This window comes from Muscardinus avellanarius (assembly GCF_963383645.1).
Source record: "Muscardinus avellanarius genome assembly, chromosome: 15".
NCBI lineage: Eukaryota > Metazoa > Chordata > Mammalia > Rodentia > Gliridae > Muscardinus > Muscardinus avellanarius.
The window spans coordinates 30,763,087-30,786,790 of NC_137801.1; the positions used below are offsets into that span (position 1 = coordinate 30,763,087).

The following is a 23,704-nucleotide window of genomic DNA, read 5'->3' on the forward strand; positions in this document are numbered from 1 at the left end:
CATTAGAGATGCAAGGTACAACAGATGATATCATATATAATACTTATAGTTATTGAAAAGATGAACCTTTCTAATCTGAGCTGTGATGGTACTATAGCCATAAGTTAGAAGCCTATATATTACAAATCCTATTCTTGACAATCTGTTGAGTTCCATTTGTCTATACAGATAGTCCCCAACTTACAATCGCTTGACTTATAATTTTTTGACCTTATGATGATGTGAAGGTGCTACACATTCAGTAGAACCTCTGTTTTAAGTTTTGATCTTCTCTACAATGCTGGGCAGTAGCAGCAAGCTGCACCTCCCAGTCAGCCACAAGATCACCAGGCTAAACAACCAATACTGTACCATGTATTATGTTTCTAAGCTATGATGTTCAATAGACATGTGTGACAAATGCATTTTTGGTTTAAAATATTTTCAACTTACAATAGGTTTATCCAACATAACCCCTTCATGAGTCAAGGAGCATCAGTACTTACAGTACCACACTGTCTTTCTAAGGGCAGCTATGGTTAATTTGATTAGAAAATAGAGTAATTCCTCCAAATTGATTGATCTTTAACATTCCTTTGCATTTACACATAAAGCTTAGAATCAGCTTGTCAATTTTCCAAAACACCTTAGAACTATAATATAGCTTCAACTTTGATCAAATTTATAGATTTATTTAGAAACAGGTCTTAATTTCTTTGAGCAATATTTTAGTTTTCAGAACGTTTCTTGTACATCTTTTGTTGATTTCTTCCTAGACATTCTTCCTAGATATTCTTAGATATTCTTCCATTCTTCTATGCCATAAACCAGTTTCACCACCTATGTATGGTACATGGCTTCATCAAGGTATATTTAATTGTGGAAGAATCTTTTGGTAATGAGGCATAAAACCTTATAGAAAGCTTGGAAACAAGGATTTTGTGTGGGAGGAAATATAAGTTTTTATACCATTCTTATTTCTTGTTATTGGGGCCACCTGGCTAACTATATAGCTCATCTTGCAGCCAACGCCCCATGTTTCCTCTTCTCCCTTAACTACACTGACTAATTGATTCCTTAAATGTATCACACTCTTTCTCATTTAGGGGATGTTCACATATTTTTCCTTTTGACTAAAAATAAATATCTACTTCAGTATCCACCCTTCTGAAACTAACTTCTATTTGTTCTAAAGATCATACCTTAATCATTTCTTAATGCTTGGGTTATAATAGGCCCTGTGTTCTATGCTTTCTTCTGGCTTTTCTAGTTTTTATTTGTAAATAGCTGCTGTAGTCCATTTTCCCTTCTAAAGTATAAACTTCACTATGACAATGTACCTCCAGTACTTTGCATGGTGCCTGGCATATAAAAGGATATCAATAAATACTTATTTAATGAATAAATTGATGACTGCAAAGATAGCAACATACCCTCAGATGTCATCAAGCTTTAAGAAATAAAATTCTGAGTGGGAAAAAGGCAATTAAAAAAAACTGATGAATAAAGTCAATCATCATAAAAATGACTAATAAAGCTGAAAGCCCTAGAACTCACAACCAAGAAAACTTCCATCTCATGTTTTGCTTCAGTTTGGTCTTTTGGGGGAATAAAATTGAAAGCTTCCTAAATAAATCAATGAATTAAGCAGCTTTATACTTACACAAAGGCTAGGAACAAGACTAGATAGGTTGACATGCCGTGGTGCAAACATGTGAAGCTGCTGAAGGCAAGATATGGCAGCTGCCTGAACCAGAGAATCCGAATGGTCCTGGGTTATTGCGCAACCCACCAAACAAGAGGAACGAATTGTAGAAATTGTTGCCCCATTCCCTAGTATCAAAGTAAAATGGAGAATAGTTATTTTATTAGAATGACAAAAATTCTAGAAATTACCTTCTATATAACCCTTCCTTCCACTTTATATTCAGGTTATTATAAAAACAAAAAGTATGCAAAGTTCACAGAAATTAATTCACACTGCATTTGGAGAGCAATAATGCACCTTAGATTTAGCTAGATTTTTATTTGTTACTTGATAAATTAAACTATCTTTTACAACCATCATTGTTTTATTTGAAAGAGACAGAATATTTCTCGATCTCTGATTCTTTGTCCACTAATACTTTTATTATATAATGACTTCAAATTCTGTCCTAAAAAGATTAATGGCAAGTTTGAAAGATATAATTAAAGAAAATAATTTATAATATTATTTTCTGTTTAATGATTTAATTGCCATGTATCAGTGACTTAGTTTTTGTCTTTCTTTTCTTTCTTTCCTTTTTTTTTTTTTTTGCAGTAGTGGGGATTAAACCCATGAGTATTCTACCTCTGAGCTATATGCCCAGCCCTATTTTTTATTCCTTATTTTGAAACAGGATCTCACTGAGTTGCAGGGGCCTCACTAAGTAGCTGAGGCTGGCCACGAACCTGCAATCCTTCTATTTCAGCCTCCCAAGTACTTAGGATTACAAGTGTGCACCACCACACCCAGCTTGACTTAGTTTTTTTTTAAATATAAAACAAAATATTTTGTATTTTTATTTTGAAACAGGGTCTCACTAAGTTGCAGAAGGCCTCACTAAGTAGCTGAGGCTGTCTGCAAAATGTGATCCTCTGGTCTCCGCTTCCTGAATGCTGGGATTACAAATGTGCGCCACCATGCCCTGCAATAGTAATTATTATTATAAAAATTCCTCCAACTGTGACATCCAGGAAGTTGGGAGATAGTAAATTATCTATTTAATTTAAGATGTATTTACTTACCTTGTAGTTCAGGCCCAACAGTAGTTATTATAGCGCCCAAGCATCTGCCCAAACATTGATGAACTTCCGTATGTGAGGGTGGAACTGTCAGCAGCAAGGTAAGAACTAGAGATAATGTTGGTTCCACATATCCACGATACATTGGACCGCTAGAATCCACGATCAAAGCAAGTGAATGAAGAGACCATGTCTAGAATAAAACATAACTTTACTTTAGTTGTAAGGAATAATTTAAATATGGTGAACTGAGTCTACTGAATTGTTACATGTATATACAATTAATATTTCTGAGCACATCAATGTAAAATGATTATTAGAGACTGCAGGATATTTGTACACATGTTCTCAATCTTCACTGTAGTTATATTTATGTATAAAACATTTAAGAGAAATCCCAGTAGTTGGAAGGCTGATTTAGGAGGATCACAGATTTAAGGACAGACTGGGGAACTTAGTGTGACCCTGTCTCAAGATAAAATTAAAAAGGGCTGGGGTGATTCAGGCAAAGTGGTACCTTGCCTAAAATCTTAATATTTGGGAGGCTGAGATGGAAGAATCACAGATTTGAGGCCAGCCTTAGCAATTTAATGAGGCCCTAGGCAACTTTGTGAGGCTTTGTTTCAAAATAAAAAATAAAGTAGGGCTAGAGGTGTAGCTTGGAGATAGAATGCCCCCAGGTTCAATCTTTAGTACTAAAAAAAAAAAAAAAAAAAACACAACAAAACTGGGGTGTACCTCAGTGTTAGAGTACTCCTGGGTTCGACATCCAGTGTCATAAAGGGGAAAAAAAATTAAGTATGTAAACTGAAGATTCAGTCTTCATATATACTGACTGGGATAATAGAAGAAAAAGAATGGTGATAAGAAAAAAAACTTGATCAATATTACATACGTAAAGAAATACAAAAAAGAAAAAATAAACACAAAGAACAATAAATAATAAAATAAAATATGTTTGAAAGATTATGTGTGAATGGGTTCAATTCCCAGAACAAAGCAGATGTTAAGGTTAGGATGGAAAGCAAAATATTGGTATATACTATTATAAATTAAACTCGTAAAAAATAACAGGAAAAGAAATTTTTTCCTAATAACATCAGAATCATTATTTTACAGAGCAAAAGATTTTCATAAAAATATTATTTAAAATTTTAAAATAAAATAATCAATACTGCTATACCTGGACTTCAGGGGATGTTCCATCTTGTGCCAGAGCCAACAGAATGCTGACACTGGTCTTCAGATGTTGTCCTGAGCCTATGCCACCAACATAACGATGCAAACAACCCAGGGCCAGTGAATGACCAGTCCTAGATACCACATCTCGAGCCGATTTCAACCTGAAACAAAGATTACACTTCAGGATTGATTTTTCTGTTTTTCTCATGAGTCAAAACACTAAAAATAAAAAATATTCCAGAAATCAGAAAATATTATAATCATGATACTCTTTTTTTCCCAGTCCCTAAAAAGGCTTAGAGCATCAATTTAAAACAGTTGGTTAGCCGGGCATGGTGGCGCACGCTTGTAATCCTCGTGCTTGGGAGGCGAAGACAGGAGGATCATGCAGGCTCAAAGCCAGCCGTACTGGCTTAAGAGACCCTGTTTCCAAATAAAAAAGTATAAAAATAGGTCTGGGAGTGTAGCCCAGAGGTATAAGGGTTTCCAGGAACCCCAGTATCACCAAAAAACAAAAACAAAACCAAAAATAAACAAAAAAACAAAAACAAAACAAAAAAACAGTTGGTTAGCCAGGTGTGGTGGCACAGGCTTGTAATCCCCTTGCTTGGGAGGTGGAGACAGGAGGATCGCGCAGGTTCGAAGCCATCCGCGCTGGCTTAAGAGACCCTGTTTCCAAATTAAAAAAAAAACATATAAAATAGTTCTGGGAGTGTATCCCGGAGGTAGAGGGTTTCTAGGAACCCCAGTACCACCAATAAATAAATAAATAAATAAATTAATAAATTAATAAACAAACAAATAAAACAGTTGGTTAAGCCAGGAGCAGTGGCACATGCCTATAATACCAACTACTTTGGAGGCTAAGACAGGATGATCATAAGTTTGAGGCCAGCCTGGGCAATTCAGTGAGTTCCTATCTCAGAATAAAAATAAAAAGAGCTAGAGATATAGCTCAGTGGTAGAGCAGATGCTTAGCATGTAGGAGACCCTGGGTTTGATACCTAGCACCAAACACCCAAGAAAGGTATTTGTATTTATTTACATAATTATGTAAAATATATTTCCTCATAATTATACACATGCACATATATGAAAAATGTATGGAGTGGGTATGGGGGTGGTAGCAAGGGCCTTGTGCATACTAGCAAGCCCTCTAACACTAAGCTATACTCATCTCCCTCATAGTTATGATCTGAACCTCTATAAATGAATCTTTTTTCCTTGTGAGATATATTTTAATAAACCCAAAAATATATTGTATATTAATTTTTTGTGTATTTTGTGGTACTGGGGATATAATCCAGAGGCATTCTACCCCCGAGCCACATTCCCACCCCTATTTTATTTTTTATTTTGGAACAGCCTCACTAAGTTGCTGAAGACCTCTCTATATTGAAGAGAGGTCAAACCTGTGATTTCCCTCAGCCTCCCCAGTACTGGGATTACAGGTGTGTACCAACATACCCAAATCTGAATATTAATTTTATTCTTTTTTCCCTCCCTGGGGACTGAACCCAAGGGCATTCTATCTGAGAGTTAAACCTCTATCCCTATTTTTACTCTTATTTTAAAAACAGGGTCTCACAGAGTTGAAGAGGGCCTCACTAAGTTGCTGAGGCTGGCTGCAAACCTATAATTCTCTTGTCTCAGCCTCCCAATGAATATTAATTTTTAAGATAATCTGTATTGAGAAGTATTTATATGTAGAATTCACCTATTTTAAGTGTACAATTAAATTTAGAATCCAGGGGCTTTTCTACCTCCAGGCTATACTTTCAGACCTATTTTATACTTTATTTGGAAACAGAGTCTCACTAAGTTGCTGAGAGCCTAAGTAGCTGAGGCTGGCTTCGAACCTGTGTGATCCTTCTGTCTCAGCCTCCTAAGTGCTGGGATTATAAGAGTGTACCACCATGCCTGGCACAATTAAATTTTAAGTATATCTTAAACAATTTAGTGGGCTTTGGTAATGGTACAAAACCATATCGCCATAATATGGAAAAGATGGCAGCCGGGCGTGGTGGTACACGCTTGTAATCCCAGCATTTGGGAGTCTGAGAGAGGAGGATCACAGTTCCCAGACAGCCTCAGCTACTTAGTGAGGCCCTTTGCAACTCAGTGAGACCTGGTTTCAAAATAAAGAATAAAAAATAGGGCAGGGGGTGTAGCTTGGAGGTCGAATGCCCCTGTGTTCCAGCTCCAGACCCTCAAAAAAGAAATAAAGAAAGAAAGGAAGGAAAGAGGGAGGGAGGGAGGGAGGGAGGGAGGAAGGAAGGAAGGAAGGAAGGAAGGAAGGAAGGAAGGAAGGAAGGAAGGAAAATATGGCTAGGGGTGTAGCTTGGAGTAGAATGCCCCTGGGTTCCATCTCCAGTACTGCAATACAAAATAAAAAATAGAAAAGATGGCCTGTAGGAATATAACATAAGCCACACACATAATTTTTTTGTGTATTTAGTACTGGAGATTGAACTCACTCAATGGTCTTTTTTTTTTTTTTTTTTGGCAGGTCTGGGGATAGAACCCAGGGCTTTCTATCTCAGGGCTACATCCCTGCCCTATTTTTTATTTTTTATTTTTAAACAGGGTCTCACTAAATTGCATCTGGCTTCGAACCTGTGTTATTCTCCTGTTTCAGCCTTGCAAGCACTGGGATTACAAGCGTGCACCACCTCGCCTGGCTGAACTCAAGGGTTTTCTAATACCCCAGTCACTTTTTTTTTTTTCTTTTTCTTTTGGTGGTACTGAGGTTCCTGGAAACCCTTCTATCTCCGGGCTTCACTCCCAGACCTATTTTATATTTTTATTTGGAAACAAGGTCTCTTAAGCCAGCAAGGCTGGCTTTGAACCTGCGCGATTCTCCTGTCTCCGCCTCCCAAGCATGGGGATGAGAAGCGTGTGCCACCACGCCCAGCTACCCCAGTCACTTTTATTTTTTGTTTTGAAACAGGTTTTGTTTTGCTAGGTTACTGAGTCTCGGTGGGATTACAGGCATAAGCCACCATGCCCAGCACATATATAATTTTAAATACTCTAGTTACCACATTATAGAAGAGAAAAAAGAAACAGGTGAAATTATAAAGTTTTTAAAACAATATATCCAAATTAAAATATCATAATATAATCAACACAACAAATTGTAGAGAGATATTACATTCTTTTTTCAAACCAAGTCTTCAAAATCCAGTCTTTATTATACATGTACAGCAATCATCAGAAACGCTGCAGTCATACGATAACACAGGTCTAAGTCCTTTTCACCACTCCAAAGGCTTCCTCAAGGCCCTTTGTAGTCATATTCCTGCCCTAAACACCCTGGCCACTGACCTATCTTATATCACTATAATTTTAACTTTTATATTTCCTGTGTCAGAAAGAAGGAACTGGAGGTATAGCACAGTGGTAGAGGCTTATCTAGCAAGACCCAGACCCAGGGTTTGATCCATAGCAACACACACACACACACACACACACACACACACACACACACACACACAAACTAAATAAAAGGAAGAAGTGAAAGAGGGCATATCAATGAGATTCAAAAATATAGTAAAGAGCGGGCATGGTGGCACACACTTTGTAATCCCAGTCCTTGGGAGGCTGAGACAGGAGTATCGCGCAGGTTCGAAGCCAGACTCAGCTACTTAGTGAGGCTGTCAGCAACCTAGAGACCCTATTTCCAAATAATATAAAATAAGTCTGGGAGTGTAGCCCAGAGGTAGAAAGCCCCTGGGTTCCATCCCCAGTACCACACACACAAAAAATATAGTAAAAAATATTACAAACAACTTTGTGTCAACGTATCTGACAACTTAGATCAACCTAATTTCTCAAAAAGGACGAACCAAGTAAGCCTATCCTTAACATTATTTCTAACATATCTTTAGATATTAATACTAACCTCTCTCAGGCTCAGTTTCTCGGTTTATAAGATGAACATTATCTGTCTGTAAAATGAACAAGGTGGTATGTGCCTGTAATCCCAATACTTGGGAAGTTGCAATAGGAGGACTACAGGTTTGAGGCCAACATAGGCAACTTATTGAGACCCTATTTTAAAATAAAATAGGGCTGGAGGTGTAGCTTATAGGTAGAACACCCCTGGGTTCAAACCCTAGTACAACAAAAAAATAAAAAATAAAAAAATATTATTACAGCTGGGCGTGGTGGCGCACGCTTGTAATCCTCGCACTTGGGAAACTGAGACAGGAGAATCTCACAGGTTCAAAGCCAGCCTCAGCTACTTAGTGAGGCTCTCAACAACTTAGTGAGGCCCTGTTTCCAAATAAAGTATAAAATAGGTCTGGGAGTATAGCCCAGAGATAGAAGAGCCCTTGGGTTCCATCCCCAGTACTATAATTTTATACACACACACACACACACACACACACACACACACACACACACACACACACATACATTATTACTACTACAAGCAGTCATTTTGAAGAATAAAAGGATAATGAAAGCAATCCGTGAATTCTAAAACAGCCAGGAAGCTGTTTTCATGTTGTTTCTCAAAAGGTAATTCAGTATGCTAAAAAGCAAGATCCATTTTCTGAGTCATAATCATCTACCTAGTATAGTAAATAATCTAAGATATATAATATTTCCCATTTTCCAGAGGTTTTGAAGTCATTTTTAATTTGAATGGAAACAAATTCAACCAGAAAACATTTATTTCTTCTGAACTATGTATAAGGAAGTAAAGATACTCCCCATTAATCTAGAATGATTTACAGAAATGATTCCTATCTAAATTCCATCAATTTCTGTCTTAATGCTAATTTGGCAAAAGATTTCAATGTGTAAATGTAGCTCTATAGGCAATTTTGGCTTTTCATGGCCACATATTAAATGAACAAGAGATGATTTTCATGAAAACAGAAATTATGAGGCTGCAGGAGACTAAAGTTTGTCAAAATATAGCCATATTTTATCAAATCTAAGATATAAGAATTTTTTTAATGTACCATTATTTCACACAGCAGTATAAAAGAAAGCTGCCAGCCAGGCATGGTAGCATATGTCTATAGTCTTAGTACTTGGGAAGCTGAGAGAAGAGGATCACAGGTTAAATGACAGCCTCAGCAATGTAGCAAGACCTGTTTCAAAACGAAAATAAAAAAGGGCTAGGGGTGTAGCTTAGAGGTAGAATGCCCCTAGGTTCAATTCCTAGTACCACAAAGGAAGGAAGGAAGGAAGGAAGGAAGAAAGGAAGGACGAAAAGAATGCTGCCAAGTAATTATGGTACCGCATAGAGAATTTAAGAAAAATACCAATTTCAGATAGATTAACATATGAAACATGGGTGAGTTAAAATCTACAACCTAATGTCAAGTGTGGTAGTGCAAGCTTGTAATCCCAGTATTTGGGAGGCTGAGACAGGAGGATCACAGGTTCAAGGACAACTTTAACTACCTAATGAGGCCCTCCACAATTTAGTGAGACCCCGTTTTAAAATAAAGAATAAAATATAGAGCTAAAAACGAATGAAATGTCCTGTGTTTCATCAGAGTAAGTACAAATCATATTGTGGACACTTACACATATCCCATTTTTACCTATTAAGAAGAAAGCACAAACCATTAAAAGGATAATTATGTTTGGTTCTCTCTCTCTATAAAAAAAAATATATATATATATATATATATATATATATATATATATATTTGGGTTTTTTTGGTGGTACTGGGGTTCCTGGAAACCCTTCTATCTCCAGGCTACACTCCCAGACACTTATTTTTTATATTTTTTTATTTGGAAACAGGGTCTCTTAAGCCAGCACGGCTGGCTTCGAACCTGCGCGATCCTCCTGTCTCCGCCTCCCAAGCGTGGGGATTACAAGCGAGCGCCACCACACCCAGCTTGGTTCTATATATATTTTAAAAATCTCTAATAAGAGGTGATTTCAGAACCAATGACAATATTTGGAATAAGTAAGAATTGGTCTATTGCAAGAAAATAGCAGAAGATGCCCTTCAGAATATTAAGTGTACGGTAGTACTAGAGTATATTAATACTAATATAATAATATACTCTAGTAGTATAATATAGTATTATATTTCCCTCTTGTTAACAATTATGATGTGGTTTGGCATATTTATTACTCCAAATATTCAATAATTATGTATAAAACATAATTGTGTATTACATAGCATGCATAATTATGTATGTATACAAATAGTGGTAATTTTTTTTTTTTTTTGCAGTATTGGGATGGAACACAGGGGCTTTCTACCTCCGGGCTATACCCCCAGACTTATTTTATATTTTATTTGGAAATAGGGTCTCACTTAAGTTGCTGAGAGCCTCACTCAGTAGCTGAGGCTGGCTTTGAACCTGTAGGACCCGGTCTCAGCCTCCCAAGTGCTGGGATTACAAGCGTGAGCCACCAAGCCCGGCTTAATAGTGGTAATTTATATAACCCAAGGTTCAGTTCTTGGCCACCTTTTGCTTTTAACTTTTCAACTTAAGTACTTGATTAACAACTGGACAGTAATTAATAAGTGCATATTGTCATCTTACTCATCCTTATTTTCAGAATCTCTGAGATCACTCTTTATAATTAATATGTAGAGATATCCTTAAAACATAATGTTTAACATTATTATTATTATTATTATTATTACTATTATATTATTATTTTGGTGGTACTGGGGTTTCTGGAAGCCCTTCTACCTCCGGGATACACTCCCAGACCTATTTTTACATTTTTTTATTTGGAAACAGGGTCTCTTAAGCCAGCGAGGCTGGCTCCGAACAAGCGTGATCCTCCTGTCTCCGCCTCCCGAATGCTGGGATTACAAGCATGTGCCACCACGCCCGGCGTCTTTAACGTTATTTTAAGGATAATTAAAGATAATAAATTTAGTAATAGCTGAATTAAAAATTAAGATTATGGAAGTGAGGTATGGTGGTGAACATTTTTAATCCCAGCATTCAGGAGGCAGAGACCAGAGGATCGCAGTTAACAGACAGTCTCAGCTACTTAGCGAGACCCTTCGCAACTCAGTGAGACCCTGTTGCAAAAATAAAAAGACTAAAAAATGGGGTTAGGGGTGTAGCTCAGAGGTACAATGCCCCTGGGTTCCATCCCTGGTACCTCAAAAAAAAATTAAGATTATGGAAACGGGAGGATCATGGTTCACAGACAGCATCAGCTACTTAGTGAGGGCCTTCACAACTTATTGGTGATACCCTGTTGCAAAAATAAAAAGATTAAAAAAATAGGGCTGGGGGTGTACCTCGAAGGTAGAATGCCCTTGAGTTCTATCCCTAGTACCACACACACAGAAAATTAAGATTATGAAAAAACACAAAATATGGTCACATGCTATACCATCTGAAAAACATGTAGTCCAGCTGGCAATTTCTGATTTCTTAAAAGATATTACTACCTAGTTAAGAAACTTGTTAGTAAAGAGACTCACTTACTTGTCAAAGCTATATTGGGCCATTCTAGCGATGAAAGTTGCTTCTCCAACCACCTGAGCCATTCTTCCAAGAGCTTCCCCTGCCGCACACCGTAATATAGGGTTGGGATTGTCAAGAGCGCCCATAACCAGGGTCAGAGCAGACTTCCGCACTTCCTCAGGTCCTAAAGTACTTTTGTTTTCAGCTAAGCCCTACATTGATTTCAGAAAGAATAATAATGATAGTTGTTCATGTTCAAGAAAAAAAAATTTGCTATACTCTTATAAGTATATATATGCATATATATTTATGTACATTATCTTCTTTACCAACTTTCACATGTACATACTCTACCTAGAATTAATACCTGTTAAGCTGATAATAATTACTCTTCTAAATACGATTTCAGAATGTGATAAATAACATAATCAAAGGTCTAACTAGCCCTAAACCAACAAGTCCTAGAGAGTTTTATTCAAAGACCAATACTTTTTTTAGATTTAATATTTATTTATTTATTTATTTATTTATTTATTCATTCATTCATGGTACTGGGGTTGGAACCCAGGGGCTTTCTTCCTCCAGGCTACACTCCCAGGCCTATTTTACATTTTACTTGGAAACAGGGTCTCACTAAGTTGTTGAGAGCCTCACTAAGTAGCTGAGGCTGGCTTTGAACCTGTGCGATCCTCCTGTCTTGGCCTCCTGAGTACTGGGATTACAAGCATGCGCCACCACGCCCCACTCAGATCAATATGTAAATGTTGCTTTTGCATATAAAAGATACTGTATTATTAAATCAACCATCATTTAACTGAAGTTAAAATGCATCAGTCTAACTTTAAAAAAAGAAATGGACTGATGAGTATAAAAGTTTGATTTATTTGTATAAAAATTTAGCTGGGCGTGGTGGCTCATGCTTGTAATCCCTGTGCTTGGGAGGCAGAGACAGGAGGATCGCCCAGGTTCAAAGCCAGCCTCTCTGCCTTAAGAGACACTGTTTCCTAATAAAAAAAAAGTATAAATATAGGTCTGGGAGTGTAACCCGGTGGTAGAAGGGTTTCCAGGAACCCTAGTACTACCAAAAAAATAAAAAAAATAAAAAAGGACAATTGCATCTTAAGGTTATAATTGATATATATGTAAAGATAAAATTCAGTAAAACAATCAGTAAGTAAGTGTTGATATAGTTTTGTTCATCATACTGAATGCTAATATCTCTGTTCTAGATACACTTGGTGATCTGGAAATAAATTTACGTTCATGAGACCAAAAATCTAAGTTATGGTGCCAGGAGAAAATGTTAACTATAGCAGAGGCACTGGCCTATCTATGAAGAAAAGTATAATCTATAAAGCAATATTATAGTTCACTATTCTCCCAACCAATAAGAGAGACTATGACCATCTTATTTATTTTTAAATTCCTGATGTCAGTATTACTTGATGTTCTCTAAGTAAGACACGCATTAATTATATATAAATAGAACCAACCTTTATTTCTGTAGCAGTGTCTATATCTCTTTTCTCTAATATTTGCAAATATGATTTAAGACACGCTCACTTAAACATTTGTATTTGCTGCCATTTCATTATAAAGTAATATCCTACAATAAGCTTAATGCTGAATAATATAAAAGCTTTCAAATATACTACAAAAGGTTGCATAATATGATGCATGAACTCTGTGAGCCAGACAAAATATTTGTTATTCTACTTGATAGTATAGAAACTGTAGTTCAAAAAAGATTAAAGGAGCTGGGTGTGGTGGTTCACGCTTGTAATCCCCGCGCTTGGGAGGCTGAGACAGGAGGATCACAAGGGTTTGAAGCCAGCCTCAGCTGCTTAGTGAGGCTTTCAGCAACTTAGTGAGACCCTGTTTCCAAATAAAATATAAAAAAAGGTCTGGGAATATAGCCCAGAGGTAGAAAGCCCCTGGGTTCCATCCCCAGTATAAACAAAAAAAAGATTAAAGGAATTGTACTAACTATAAATGTAGTGAGTAGCTAAAGGAAGAAATAATCTCTATAAATATCATTCTTTCAACTGTATAACAGAGTCTCCATGATTTATAACCTAAGTCATAAATCAAACTTGAGCTTCATTCGGTCAACCTTCATTAGAAAATCAGATTTCATCCATCAGACATCTTTGAAAATTCTGAGGAACTCATGGGCATTTGTAAAATTTGAGATTCTAGTTGAAACATGAACTTTAACATTACTAAGATACGAGATATATATTAATTACAATGAGCTCATATAAAGTTTCTAGTAACTTTAAGCTAATACAAAAATACACTTACCAAGTATATATACATATAAACATATATATTACAATAATCTTGATATACATGACTTATTAAATGCATTAACATCTTATTTCAGAGTATTTGCATATTCTAAAAGTAAATACCTTCAGTGCACTAAGAACAGCAGTAAATATATTAAGCTGCACAGCCTGCTGGCGGACACCTTTGGCTTGTTTAACACATTCAGCAAAGTGATCCAGCATTTGTAATCTGTAATAACAGGATAAAGATCATGTCAGTAATACTTTTATTTAAATATAGCTCAAAAACCAGAGAATAAGAGTACAAACTAATTGTGTAGCAAAAATGCCCCATGTTGTCTCTTTTCTATTTCACAAAGCTGATCCAAACTAAATTTCTTCCTCTTGAATCAATACATAATCATTTAGTTATTAATGAACAAGAAAAGAGACTAAATATTAAGTTTTACTTAGCAAAATTAGGTCCTAATTGCAATGGTCTTCAATGTTAAGACTAGCATATAAAAAAGTGCCAAGCATATAGTAGGTAGGTTATAGTTTGCATCTTGAAAGTCCTCCAAAGGCACATGTGACAAAGCTTGATCCCTGGAGTGAAACTACTGGGAGGCTGTGAAACTTAAGAGGAGGAGCTCAATAAGAGGTTTTAGGTGGCTGGAGGTGTGCCCTTGAAGGAGAGAGAGGGACCTTGGCTTGCTCCTCTTCCTCTCTCTGCTTCCCAGTCAAGAGGTGAGCTGTTTTTCTCTACCATACGCTCCAGCCATGATGCGCTACCTCACCACAGGACCAAAACCGATGTGGCCAATCAAAGGCCAATCTCATTTTGGGCAAGAATCTCCAAAAGTGTGAGCTAAAAAATATTTTCTGTTTATGAGGTATTTCATAAAACTTGTACTCTTGTACTAATTCATTTTTACTTCTACTTTTTGGCAACAAATCGCAAATATATAAAATCCCTACTAAAATTAGGGATAATGACTATGGATATAAAATATAGCAAACTAAAATGCATGGGTAACAATAAGAATCAGTTATTTTAGTTTCCCAAATTCTGGGCTTGAACCATCTCACAAAAAAATTTATTAGAGAGACTTCTCACCCATTTACTTCTTCAGTAACAAAATCATCAGAATGATCAAATTGATATTTCTAAAGATATAGTCAAATCTAGTTATGAACTGCCAAACTGTATTAATAAAAATCTGTTGGACAAGACATTGTATACTATACAATAAACACCAGATACTTTTACACAGAGATAAATCTTATAGTCCCAAATTTTGTAAAATGTGCATACAATTTATATTATGTGCATGTGAAAAATCTGTTACCTTCTGGTACATTTCCATTTAGGTCTTTCTCTTACACAGAAGCATATAAATATGTACCTGCATTTATGAGAGCTGTTTAAGTAGTAACTCATTTTATTAAGGAGCTAACAGGAATGGGAAAAATTACTATTTAATATAATTTTTTTTATATTTATGTGGATCATATTGAAAATGGCATACATTCAAACTGTGCTTGGTGCCCTCTCCCACCCCCCACTTCCCCTTCACCCACTCCCAACAAGGAGTGTCCAGGTTGACCATGCTACATAAATACTTTTGCACATATTCGAATGTAGCTCCTCTATTAATCAACCTTAGCCTTCTTCATCTCCTACTCTTCCATTTCAGCTTTGCTGAGGTTTCCCCTTCATTATCTGGAGTCCCTCTGGTATCCCTAATACTCCCTAGTTTGGGCATATTAGAGAAAACATATGTCCCTTCTCTTTCTGTGCTTGGCTGATCTCACTTAACATAATGTTCTCCAGGTCTTTCCATCTTCTTGTGAATGACATAATTTTGTTCTTCTTTACTGCTGAGTAGAATTCCATTGTGTGTATTTCCCATAATTTTGCAATCCATTCATCTGTTGAGGGAGACCTAGGTTGGCTCCATATTTTGGCTATTGCAAATTGGGCTGCTATGAACATGGGTATGCATATGTTACTGTAGTTCTCTGATTTCAGCCCCTTTGGAAAGGTACCCAGGAGTGGTATAGCCGGATCATATGGTGGATCCATTCCCAGTTTTCTAAGGAATCTCCACACTGATCTCCATAGCAGCTGAACCAGTTTGCATTCCTACCAACAGTGTAAAAGAGTTCCTCTTTCCCCACATCCTTGCCAGCATTTGTTGTTACTTGATTTCTTTATGCTTGCCACTCTGATTGGGGTTAGATGGAATCTCAGGTAGTTTTCATTTGCATGTTCCTGATGGCTAATGATGTTGAACATTTTTTCATGTATTGGCCCTTTGTATCTCTTCTTTTGTGAAGTGTCTATTCAATTCAGTTGCCCATTTCTTGATGAGTTATTTGTTTTGCTACTATAGAGCCTTTTGAGCTCTTTCTATATTTTGGATATTAACCCTCCATCAGAGTGGTGGCTGGTAACAATCTCCTTCCATTCTGTAGGCTTTCTCTTTAGTTTTTTGATGGTTTTCTTTGATGAGCAATAACTTTTAGTTTGATGCCATCCCACTTGCTAATTCTTGTTTTAATTTCCTAAGCTTTGGAGTTCTTGTTGAGAAAGTTACTGCCTGTACCTTTATGTTGGAGTGTTGAGCCTATGCCCTCCTCTAATAACTTCACAGTGTCTGATCTAATTTTCTTTTTTTCTTTTTTTTGCAGTACTAAGGATGGAACCCAGGGGCATTCTACCTCTGAGCCATACTCCCAGCCCTAACTTTTATTCTTTATTTTGAAACAGGGTCTCCCTGAGTTGCAAAGGGCCTCACTAAGTAGCTGAGGTTGTCCACAAACTGCAATCCTCCTGTCTCAGCCTCCCAAATGCTGGGATTACAAGTGTGCGTCACCACACCCAGTTTAATTTCTAAGTCTTTGATTCATCTCGAGTTGATTCCTGTGCACGGTGAGAGGTAAGGATTTAGTTCCATCTTTCTACAAATGGATAGCCAGTTCTCCCAGCACCATTTGTTGAAAAGGCTGTCTTTTCTCCAGCCCCTTTGTCAAAGATCAATTGACTATAGGTATGTGGTTTGTTTCTATAACTTCTCTTCTGTTCTATTGGTCTGTATGCCTGTTGTTGTGCCAATACCATACTGTTTTTACTATTAATGCTCTGTAGTATAATTTGAAGTCAGGGATTGTGATGCCTCCTGTATGGTTATATTTGCTGAGAATTGCTTTGGCTATTCTGAGTCTTTTCTTTCTCCATATAAAAATCATGTCTGACTTCTGGGAAGATGGCGACCGAGAAAAGCGGGGCTTAAGAGCCCCGCTAACAACCAATCTCCATTACCACAAAATCAGCGCCTTTCATAGCCAGAAAACACCATCACCAGAGAAACAAAAAAATCACCAGGCTCCAGAGAGAAAGCGAACTGAGAACAGAGCTCAGAGCCACAGAGGAGATACACCGGCCTCACGCCCGAGGACGCGGCAGCAGCGCCATACTGCCGGTGGCAGCGGCAAATTCACCGGAGGGCTACAGCAAGCCGAGGTGAGCACTGCGGAACAGCCAGGCGGGATTTCTCGCCGCAGGAAAAATCTAAAGCTCCCAGTGGCTGAGTTCAGCACACGCCGCAGGGATTCAGAATGGAAATCAAAACCAAGAAGAAATAAGCCAGCCTCAAGGCCGAGGGCGTAGCAGCGGCGCCATATTGCCACCGGCGGCAGCAGCAGAGAATTCACCGAATCCAGTACAGCTACATCTGTGTACTCAAGAACAGTGAGTCAAATTGCGGGCCACAGAGGAGAAATCCCAGTACTGTACTCCCTGGGACTTGACCCAGTGGGGGAGTGGCAGTGGCAGAGATATCACACCATAGGAGAACGTGCAACCTGGCACTCCCCACAGTCTAAAGCAGCCTCTATCGACTCTCTGGGTCGGAGACTCTGTGATACAACCCAGTAAAGGAGTAGTGGGGTCTGAGATACTACTGACTCGAGATCCAGAACACCTTAAGTGAAGTCATAGTGACCCAAGGGAAGAACCCAGAGAAGGCACAAACTTCCGAAATCATGGGAAAGAGGAATAATACTGGAGCAATGAATGCACACAACCCCACAACATCAGAACCCGATAAAACAGAAAATCAGAGTTTTCTAGAAGATCAAATCAGGAAAATAACTGTAGAAATAATAGAGGTGCTTCGAAAAGAACTCAGAGAGAGCCAAAAAGAGATAAAGGATGCAATTAATGAAGTAAAGGCCTCAATTCAAAGCACAAACAACCGATTAGACCACATGGAGAACAGAATCTCGCTCCTAGAAGATGATCATTCCAAAAATGAACGCATAGTTTCTAATCTAGGAAAAAATATCCAACAGCAGGAATCTGACATTGAAGAAAGATGGGCCCATTTTAAGAGAGCTAACCTAAGAATAATTGGAATAGAGGAGGGAAAAGAAAATGAAACCAAAGGGATCAACAATCTCTTCAAGGAAGTAATAGCAGAAAATTTTCCAAACATAGAGCAAGAGGTTGATACACAGGTCCAGGAAACTTATAGAACTCCCTTTAGACAGGATCGGAGAAGAGGATCTCCACGCCACATAATTGTCAAAATGACCAATGTGGAAGCCAAGCAGAGAATCTTAAAGGCAACAAAAACAAAGGGCCAAGTGACATTCAGAGGCAAACCAATTAGAATCACTCCAGACTTCCCAAACCAAGTCATGAGAGCCAGAAGGGCTTGGAGTAACATATTCCAAACTCTGAAAGAAAACAACTTCCAGCCAAAAATTTCCTACCCAGCAAAACTTTCTATCAAATTAGATGGAGAAATAAGAAGCTTCCATGACAAACAGAAACTGAAGGAATTTATGTCTTCAAAACCAGCACTAGAGAAAATACTCAAAGAGATTAACTACAAAGAAGAAATAGGTAACACACACCAGAACCAGAGGAACAAGATTTTCCATCCAACAGTCAACTAAGATTGGTTATCTGTGGAGATTCATTACTTATGTTAGTCTTTTACCTATCTCTAAATGGTATTGTTTGCCTTTATTGTTGTTAATTTTTAGGATTTCTAGTTGGAATATTAATATACCTTCAGATATAGCATTTGGAAATATTTTATCACATTCTATTAGTAACTGTTAACTCTGTTTACATTGTCTTTGGATATACAATTTTTTTTTATTTTTTAGGGAGTTTGTATACTCTTCTGTTGCCTGTGCCATTGAAATCATATCCAAGAAATCACTGCCAATTTCAATGTTGTGAGGTTTTATGACCCAGATTTTCTCCTAAAAGTTTATAGTCTTACGATTTATATTTAGGTCTTTTATCTATTTTCAGTTAATATTTGTATATGGGATTAGGTAAGGGTCCAACTTTATTCTTTTCCATGTAATTATTATGTTTCAACAATATTTAGTTAAAAGATTATTATTTTCACCACCAAATGTTCGTAGAAACCTTGTCAAAAATAACTTGACAATATAGGGAAGAATTTAGCTCTAGGCTTTTATTTAACTCCAATGGTTTATATATCTGCCTTTAGAATAGTACTACACTGTTTCAATTATTGTAGCTTTATATGGTTTGAAATCAGAAAATATATATCTTCTAGCTTTGTTCTTTTTCAAGATCATTTTGGGTATCTAGAGCCCATATTCCATATTAGGATAGATTTTTTTTCTGAAAAATAAATATATAAATATATGATAGTTTCACCTAAAAAAAATAGAAAAAAAATATTCTCTGGTAAGAAAGAAAGTAAAAAGAAATATTGAAATGTTATATTTAAGTCATCAAAAGCTTGGTATCAGACAAATGAAACTGTTATGTGAGATTATCATTTTTAATTTAGGATAAATTGCTATAATACTAGATGTCAACCACTAAGCCAAGCATGGGAGGGAGGGATGGGGAGAGAATGGGGTGGGGATCGGGTGGGGGCTGACTGGGCAATGTGTGCATGTATGTCTACAAAAGTTTGTATCCCACTATGATGTATGAATACAGTGCACCAATAAAAAAAAAATCATGTCTGATTCTTCTAGTCTATGGAGAATGTTGTTGCTATTTTGATAGAAACTGCATTGAATCTGTAGATCACTTTTGGCAGAACGGCCATTTTGATGATATTTATTCTGCTTATCCATGAGCAGGGGAGATCTTTCCATCTTAAAAGGTCTTCTTCAATTTCTTTCTTTAATGTTTTATAGTCTTCATTGTAGAGGTCTTTTACATCTTTGGTTAGGTTTATTCCTAGGTATTTTATTGGTTTTAAGGTTATAGTGAATGGAATTGTTTTATTTCTTTCATTATGGATTCATTGTTGGCATATAGAAAAGCAACTTATTTCTTTAGATTGATTTTGTATCCTGCAACTTTGCTGAATTGGTTAATCAGCTCCAGTTATCTAGTTTGAATTCTTTGGGTATTCTAGATAAAGATCATGTCATCTGCAAACAAGGATAGTTTTAATTACTCTCTTCCTATTTGAATTCCTTTGATATTCTTCTCTTGTCTTATTGCTGTGGCAAGAGTCTCCAGGGCTATATTGAATACTAGCAATACACATTCAAAACCATATCAAGAGAATTGTATACCACAATCAAGTTGGTTTCATCCCAGAAAAGCAAGGCTGTTTCAACATATGCAAATCAATACATGTTATTTAACACATAAATACAACTGAGAACAAAAACACATGATCATATCAATAGATGCTAAAAACGCATATGACAAAATCCAATACCCATTCATGTTAAAAACGCTGCAGAAAATTGGAATAGAAAGAACATATTTCAATATTATTAAGGCAATATACAATAAACCCAATAAAGCCAACATCATACTGAATGAGGAAAAACTGCTAGAATTTCCTCTAAAATCAGGAACAAGACTAGGAAGTCCACTATCATCACTCCTTTTCAATGTAAGTATAATTTAAAGCCAAAAAATTACTATTTAAATATATTAAAACCAGGCATGGTGGCACACACTTGTATTCCAATACTTGGGAGTCCGAGACAGGAGGATTATGTAGGTTTGAAGCCAGCCTCAGCTACTTAGTGAGGCTCTTAGTGAGACCCTGTTTCCAAACAAAATATAAAATAGATCTGGGAGTATAGGCCAGAGGTAGAAAGCCCCTAGGTTCTATCCCCAGTACCACACTACACACAAATAATAATAACGATAATAATAATAATAATAATAATAATAATAATAATAATATAATTTATATTAGTCACAATTACCTGACTGACTTTATACTAACCGGTGTTTATAAGAAACGTGAGGAAACACTACACCAAAAAGAGCCACAGAGGCATCAATGACTGAGACTCCAAGTGGGAGAGGACCAGGTACAGCTTCCCCAGCAGGTATTCGTAAATAAATGGAGGAAGGGTCGTGCTCCAGAGCCCCACTTCCAGATGCACTGTTTGGTTGGAGCTACAAAAGAATAACAAAAGTTACTCAAAAGTCTACTCTAAGAAGTTTACTTACTAAGTACTGGGTATGAAAAACAGCAGGGAAGACAACATAATGAAAAAAAATAAACTGACTGGGTATCACTATGAATCTCACTATTATGTAGAATTACAATACTCAATAAAAATGTTTAACATTTTTCCTGTAAATGACAAAATTTTAGAAGCTAGAGAGAAAATAATCAACAAAAGGGACTTCATATAAATGACCAGTACAATAATGGAATAGGGTTTCGGGAGGAAGGTAAGGAAGGGAAAAAGATGACTGAGGAAGGAAACAGCTCAAACAATGTTACGTCCATATACGATGGTATCACTACCAATCTCACTAACATGTATGGGAAGGGAGGAGAGGGAAGCAGGTGGAATGCAATGAGAAACAAACCAAGTGCTGTGTGCATATGTGTTTGAATCACTGTGTACTCCACTAAGACATATAACTACAGTGCACTAATAATAAAGTATAAAAAAAGAGTTGGGTACCCAGTTGGATCTGATTTTTTTTTTTTTCAGTATTGGGGATGGAACCCAGGGGCATTCTATCTCTGAGATACATTTCCCAGCCCTATTTTTTATTCTTTATTTTGAGACAGGGTCTCACTGAGTTGCAAAGGGCCTAGGTAGCTGAGGCTGGTCGCGAACTTAGATCCTCCTGTCTCAGCCTCCCAAATGCTGGGATTACAAGTGTGTGCCACCATGCCCAGCTCTGAAAATTAAAAAACATAAAAATATAATTTGGCTATTTATTTATTTATTTATTTATTTTGCGGGTCTGGGGATGGAACCAAGGGGCATTCAACCTCTGAGCTAGGCCCCTGCCCTATTTTTTTATTCTTTATTTTGAAACAGGGTCTCACTAAGTTGTGGAGGGCCTCATTAAGTAGCTGAGGCTGTCTGTGAACCACGATCCTCCGGTCTCATACTTCTGAATGCTGGGATTAGAAGTGTACGCCACCACACCCGGCTTGATTTGGCTATTTAAAACAGTCATCAGTAATACCTTATAGAATTTTAATAAAAGTCTCACTCCATCTAAAACATTTTCTTTTTATTTATTTATTTTTTGTGATACTGGATATGGAACCCAGGGGCATTCTACCTTTGAACTACACCTCCAACCCTATTTTTTATTCTTTATTTTGAAACAGGGTCTTACTGAGTTGTAAAGGGTCTCACTAAGTAGCTGAGGCTGTCTGCAAACCACAATCCTCCTGTCTTAGCCTCCCAAGTACTGGGATTACAAGGATACGCCACCACACTCAGATCTAAAATATTTTATACAACCCACCTTAATAAGTATGAGCAAAATAATACCAATGATAACCAAACTCACAAAATATTTAAAAGGGAACTTTCTCTTTTAAAAAAGTGTATAAGAAATAACGTACCCAGTGAAAGCCAAATAAAAATCAAACTTTAATTCACTATGTATGTATAAGTGGACAATTGTTTTGGATAAAACTAGTATCTATTTTCCCTGTATAGTTTACTACCTGGTCTTCAATTGACTTATGATCAGTTTCTTGAAGCCAGGAACCAAGAAGAACACTATCATCATAATGGCAAAGGGACCGGAGGAGGGAGGTAGTTGTGTTTGCTGAGTTGTCAGTCAAAGTGAATTCTGCTACCAGTTCTCTAAGAAGTGCATTGAAAGATCCTAAAAGAACAGAACTTCAGATAAGATTCAAATTATAATTTTTATGAAAATTATAATCATTGTCTAAAAAGAACAGCAACATGCTCAACAGAAATAAAATATATCTCTATTCCCTCACGCTTGTAACCCCAGCATTTGGGAGGCTGAGATAGGAGGACTGCGGTTTGTGGACAGCCTCAGCTACTTAGTGAGGCCCTTTGTAACTCAGTGAGACCCGGTTTCAAAATAAAAATAAATAAAAAATAGGGCTGGGGGCTTAGCTCAGAGGTAGAATGCCCCTGAATTCTATCCCCAATACTGCAAAACATCCCTGGTAGAGAGAGAGGGGGGGGAGAGGTAGAGAGAGGGAGAGAGAGGGAGAGAGAGGGGGAGAGAGGGAGAGAGGGAGAAGGGGAGAGAGGGAGAGAGGGAGAGAGGGAGAGAGAGGGAGAGGGAGAGGGAGAGGGAGAGGGAGATAGAGATAGAGATAGAGATAGAGAGAGAGAGAGAGAGAGAGAGAGACTGAGAGAGAGAGATTGAGATTAGTCAACTCTTGGGCTCAAGAAACCCTCCTGTCTCAGCCTCCCAAATAGGTGGGCCTGTAGTTACATGCCACTGTGCCAGCCTAAAATCAATATAAAGTTTTTAAATTCTGGTTTTAATATATAATAAATAGTACCTTCTTCTTCATTAACATATGCTTTTTGGTCCAATTAATCAAAATAATGTAAAATAAAGAACACACTCTTTATTTTAAATATATTAAATGTGACATGATTATTTATTGCTTGTTGCCCAATAACATGAAAACACTGAACCAGAGTTTATCAAAATTCTTGAGCATAGCTGTACTGGAGAAAATTAATAGTTTATCTTAACGTTACTAGTTTATATAATATTTGACTTCTGCAAAGTACATTATTCTTCTCTGTCTAGCTCTCTAAAACGTGGACTATCATATATATGAAGTAATTTA

The 23,704-nt window shown here is 37.1% G+C and overlaps 1 protein-coding gene across 1 annotated transcript in view; it reads right to left on the reverse strand.

The window, feature by feature from the left end:
- The window catches only part of HEATR5B (HEAT repeat containing 5B), a gene marked incomplete at both ends in the record, with an annotated part of 101,753 nt that overhangs the window by 50,870 nt on the left and 27,179 nt on the right, over positions 1-23,704 (reverse strand). Inside the window, 7 exons of the mRNA XM_080711065.1 lie at positions 1,643-1,812; positions 2,749-2,938; positions 3,929-4,088; positions 11,368-11,558; positions 13,761-13,866; positions 20,879-21,054; positions 22,586-22,749. Coding sequence (XP_080567191.1) covers positions 1,643-1,812; positions 2,749-2,938; positions 3,929-4,088; positions 11,368-11,558; positions 13,761-13,866; positions 20,879-21,054; positions 22,586-22,749 — 1,157 coding nt within the window. The remainder of the gene's footprint in view (positions 1-1,642; positions 1,813-2,748; positions 2,939-3,928; positions 4,089-11,367; positions 11,559-13,760; positions 13,867-20,878; positions 21,055-22,585; positions 22,750-23,704) is intronic.